At 52.6% G+C, this 4,740-nt stretch overlaps 1 protein-coding gene across 1 annotated transcript; it reads right to left on the bottom strand.

Moving 5' to 3' along the window:
* Window positions 1–2,056: 2,056 nt before the first annotated feature.
* On the bottom strand, window positions 2,057–3,541 carry Lbx2 (ladybird homeobox 2). Its single transcript, XM_075982032.1, has 2 exons — window positions 3,342–3,541; window positions 2,057–2,445 (listed from the first exon to the last, which is right to left on the bottom strand). The coding sequence occupies exons 1-2, from the start codon at window positions 3,535–3,537 to the stop codon at window positions 2,057–2,059; spliced, it is 585 nt and encodes a 194-aa protein (XP_075838147.1). The 5' UTR covers window positions 3,538–3,541.
* Window positions 3,542–4,740: the final 1,199 nt, after the last annotated feature.

Genomic DNA, 4,740 nt, shown 5'->3' on the forward strand with positions numbered 1-4,740 from the left:
AGTACATATAATAATTGTCTTTCTGGGTCTGGGCTACCTCACTCAAAATGATGTTTTCTTTTTTAAAAACTTTTAAAAAATATTTATTTATTTATTATATATATAATATTCTTTGTTCATGTATGCCTGCAGGCCAGAAGAGGGCACCAGACCCCATTACAGATGTTGTGAGCCACCATGTGGTTGCTGGGAATTGAACTCAGGACCTCTGAAAGAGCAGGCGATGCTCTTAACCGCTGAGCCACCTCTCTAGCCCCCAAAATAATGTTTTCTAGCTGCATCCAGTTGCCCTCAAATTTCAAGATGTTGTTATTTTTTTCTGTTGTTTAGTACTCCATTGTGTAAATGTACATTTTCTTTATCCTGGGTATGGTGGCCTATACTCTTAATCCCAGCACTTGGGAGGCAGAGGCAGTGGGATCTCTGTGTTCAAATCCAGCCTGGTCTACAAAGTGAGTTTCAGGACAGTCAGGGCTACACAGAGAAACCCTGTCGTTTTTTTTTTAATTTATTTATTTATTAAAGATTTCTGTCTCTTGAGAAACCCTGTCTTGAAAAACAAAAACAATACAAAACAAAGGCTTGTATCAGAAAAGCATAAAGATGGACCTCATCTTACCACCTACGGGTCGGTTTCCTTGGTCTTTCCCAGCACCCGACCCGATGTCCACGGTTGGCTGTTCTGCTGGTTGATTCACACAAAGCATTCGGTTATTGCGTGAAGACACCAGCATCACCATTCGGTTATCGCGTGAAGACACCAGCATCACTCCTGCTTTCTAGCCTTATTCAGCCTCCCTGGAATTTCCCATTCTTGGCCCTTCACCTGCAGCAGAGGCCCTAGCTCGGTGGTGGTCTCCTAAAGATGGGCAGGGTGGGCCTGTAACTCCTAGATGCTCCCAGTCCCTCCCCAGTGCCCCTGCAGGAGGGAGATCAATGACCAGCATAAGTGAATGTCAGAGACATCAGCAGTGGGGCCAGGCCGAGATGTCCTCGTGGCTCTCACAGCTACTCTGAGCTCCTCTCACCAGTCAGGCGTGCCCTGCTCCCACACCAGGACAGAGGTCCCAGAGGTAGAAGTGGTGTGCCCTCTTTCCAGACACTGGTGTGTCACTGTGTCCTATCATAGAATTCTTTCTTTATTGGTGTGTGTGTGTGCGCGCGCGCGCGCGCGCGCGCGCGTGTGTTCGCGCACGCGTGCCTGCGCGCACCTGCGAGCATGTTGTAGCCCAGGCTGACCTAGAACTCTTGATCCTCCTGCTTTCACCTCCCAAGTGCTGGGATCACAGGTGTTCTAGGCTTAGTGTGGGGCGCTAGTAGAACTTGATTAAGAGTAGGGAAAGAAAAGCTGGGCGGTGGTGGGATGCTCCCCGCCTTTAATCCCAGCACTCAGGAGAGGCAGGTGGATCTGAGATCGAGTGAGTTCCAGGACAGGCTCCAAAACTACACAGAGAAACCCTGTTTCTCAAAAGAAAAAAGAGGGAAAAGAAAGGAAAGAAACACGTTATCACATAGGGGACAACCTAAAGTTTCCCGTTGAGCTCTCCAAGTCTGCAGACAGACTTGGGAACAAAGGTGGCCAGGAGGAGATAGAGGGTGGTGACCGAAAGCCACCCTAGAGTCCTGCCCACTTCCTCTCCACCCAGTGTCTCCGGAGAGGAGAGACAGTCGGATCTCTGAAGGGTAGCTGATGCCCGAGTCCAAATCCTGACCTCAAGATTCTTTTGGAAGATGAGCAGAGCCAGACACCTGCCTTTTAAGGTTGCTACCTGGGCTAAAAGAAGCACCACGTTTTAAAGGAACCGCAAGGCAGCAGAAGCAATTTCCCAGTGAGTAGGAGATTGCGTTGGTTTGGGCTGCGGACATCCCGGATTGAGGCGCCTTGCTGCAGAGCGGCGGTTTTATTCTCAACGAGTAAAAAAAAGTAGGAGTGTGGACTGAGGGACATAACAGGGCTAAGTGGGTCTCTCCCCTCCACCCGGGAACCCAGACAAGGGCCCTAGCAGAGGTGAAGAGTCCGGGGCCCTGGAATCCAGGCTGGCGGGGGCTTTATCTTTCAGTCGTCCACCTGTATCTCTTCATCCGATAAATGGGGCTCAGAATCAGGTCCTGTAGGGCCAGGGTCAGGGCTTGAAGCGCTGTCTGGCAGTGTCAGGTGGCACAGGACTCCCGGGGACAACGCGCATAGAGAGGCCACATCGGCGCGCATCTCCTCTACATCCCGCCTGAGTTTGGCGCGACGGTTCTGGAACCAAGTGACCACTTGGGCATTGGCCAGGCCCAGTCGCGCAGCCAGTCCGTCGCGCTCTGACGGTGCCAAGTACTTCTGGAAGACGAATCGCCGCTCCAGCTCCAGCACCTGCTGTGCAGTGAACGCTGTACGCGACTTGCGGCGTCTCCGGACACCAGCGCCAGAACCCAGCGGCGCCTCTGGGGTGACTCTGCCTGCCAGGATGGGACGGAAATGTCAGTCTCCAGCTTTGGAGGAGCTGTGGTCTGGGTGGAAAAGCTAGGGTCGCAAGGCTCAAGCAGGTGTGGGGGAGGCTCAGCACCACGTTCCCTTCACACCGGGTCAGGACAGGGATTCGAAGAGCAGCGGGCCTCTGGAAATGCTGGCGACAGAGAAATGAGGTTGCTCACGCAGGGGAGTGGGTGGGATTGACCAGAGGAGATCTGGTGTAGGGATCAAGGCCGTTTGGAGAAGATCCTCTGACGCCTTTTGGAGTTCCGGGTAAGGTAAGGTAGTAGGTTAGAGGCTAGATTGAGGTAGGGTGACCCACAAGGCCTGGTGGCCATATAAAGCCGTCTGTTTATACGTCCTTAAAAACATCCACTCCCTTTCCGGGAGCCAAAAAAGGACACAGTGGGAGCATGGGGAGGGAAGGGGGCAGAGAGGTGGTTCCTATGCCCAAAGCAGCTGCAAGGACCTTCTTGCACAGAACTCTCTAGAAGGTCTCCGAAGCTTTCTGCCTAGTCCTAGCCCTCCCTGCCTTACTCATTTCTTGCCTAGAGCTCAAGCCTTTTGTCTCTTCCACGGCCTTTCTCGGTCGCAATTGTCCCGCATACAGCGAATGCACCAGCCCAAGCTGGAGGTACCCCGCGGCGCTGGCGACCCCCTGGAGCAACTGCAAGGTCTAGGAATTAACGCTAGGGACTTGCAGGCCGGGATGCAACTCTTGACACATGGACAGAGGGCAGGGCTGGGTAAAAATGACAGCCCAGGGTTGAACAAAACTTTGTGACTAGGGACGAGAGAGACAGAGACATTGAGACACAGACAGAGAGAGACAGAGGAAGGAGAGAGAACTGAGTTCAAGCCCACGACCTTGTAGGCATTGTACCTTCTGAAGGCTGCAGAGCGCGCAGGTCACGGCCCAGGAATGTTTTACTTGTCAGCTCCTCCAGCGCACACAGCGGCGACGCGGGATCAGGGCTGGCCTCGGGAAGCTGTGGCTCAGAAGGTGCTCGGGGAATCATGCTCGGGCCTAGGATGTCTGCGATGCTGAAGGGTGTCCGGTGCTGGCGTCCAGAGTTCATGGCAAGCCGGGTTGTAACGATCCCGCCTCCTGCTGCTCTTGGCTCTACAACCTCCTTGGCCCCCAGTGCTCAGCTTCCGATCTGGGCCCCCTGTCTCGGACCCGCCCCCTAGAGCTGGGAGGGAGCCCCATGTCCCCTCCTTCTGCACCCGCACCTCCCTCCAAAGCCCACAGTGAGTCTGGAGCCCGTAGGTGTCCTGGCAGCCTTATTTCTTCTATGGGGTGGAGAGAAGCCGGTGATCTCTCTGTGCACGTTCAAACTGGGCTTACTTTACTGGATTCTGCTTGCTGCTTGGCTCCCCACCCACGGCTCTGGCTCATAAAGTCCTGGGCAATAAAATTGCTTTCCCTGGCCCTGAGGGCTGGGGATTTGCAGAGTTCTTAGAAACAGGATCAGGGCTGATTGTGTTAGGCTCCTGGACTTTAGCTAGGAACTCAGTATCCTAACTTGGCCAAATCTAACACACCCAACCCTGGGGAAAGGTCTTAAAGAGAACACAGTGGCTGGAAATGGTTTGGTACAGTGTGGGGGTCCAGGATCAAGACTTGGGAGAGCCTGGCCTAGTGGAATGACTGTCATAAAAAGACACCACAAGGAATGGGAAGGTGAGTCTGCCTTGTTGTAGCCTAGAGGTCCCAGTAAATTAAAACACACCCGAAAAGCTTCCAGAGCCCTGGACTGACACTAAGGTTCTGGAGGAGCCCCTCGCTCCACAGAAAACCTGCTCTTCTTCCTGGTTTACCAGTGGGTCTGCCTTTGTCATTTTTTAAGCTCTCATAATCCAGGTGTGGTGTCCCTGTGGGGTCATTCTCCAGGGAAGACTATTTGAAGAGCAGACCCCACAGACCCAGCCAGAGCACGAAGCAGGCGGCATTGGCAACTTAGGCGTAAACTCTGAGATCTAGTCTGTTCGCTGTTGTTTGTATTCTCTGTCCTCTTCTCCCCCACGGGTATTCTCACCTGAGTTTGCCCTCCATGATCATCTTGAGTTGAAATAAGACAGTTCAGGGACAATGAAGCTGGGTTAGTGAGGCTCGACTGGCCTGGGCTCTCTTTCTACTATAACCGCCTTGAATAGCAAAAGGCGGAACCTTATAGACATGGAGACTCAACTACTACCAACGGGATGCCAATGTTCTTTTTAAATTGTTATTGTTATTATTATTATCATTATTATTATTTTGAGTCAGGATCTCACTATGT

This window comes from Microtus pennsylvanicus, chromosome 8 (genome assembly GCF_037038515.1).
Source record: "Microtus pennsylvanicus isolate mMicPen1 chromosome 8, mMicPen1.hap1, whole genome shotgun sequence".
NCBI classification, from domain to species: Eukaryota; Metazoa; Chordata; class Mammalia; order Rodentia; family Cricetidae; genus Microtus; species Microtus pennsylvanicus.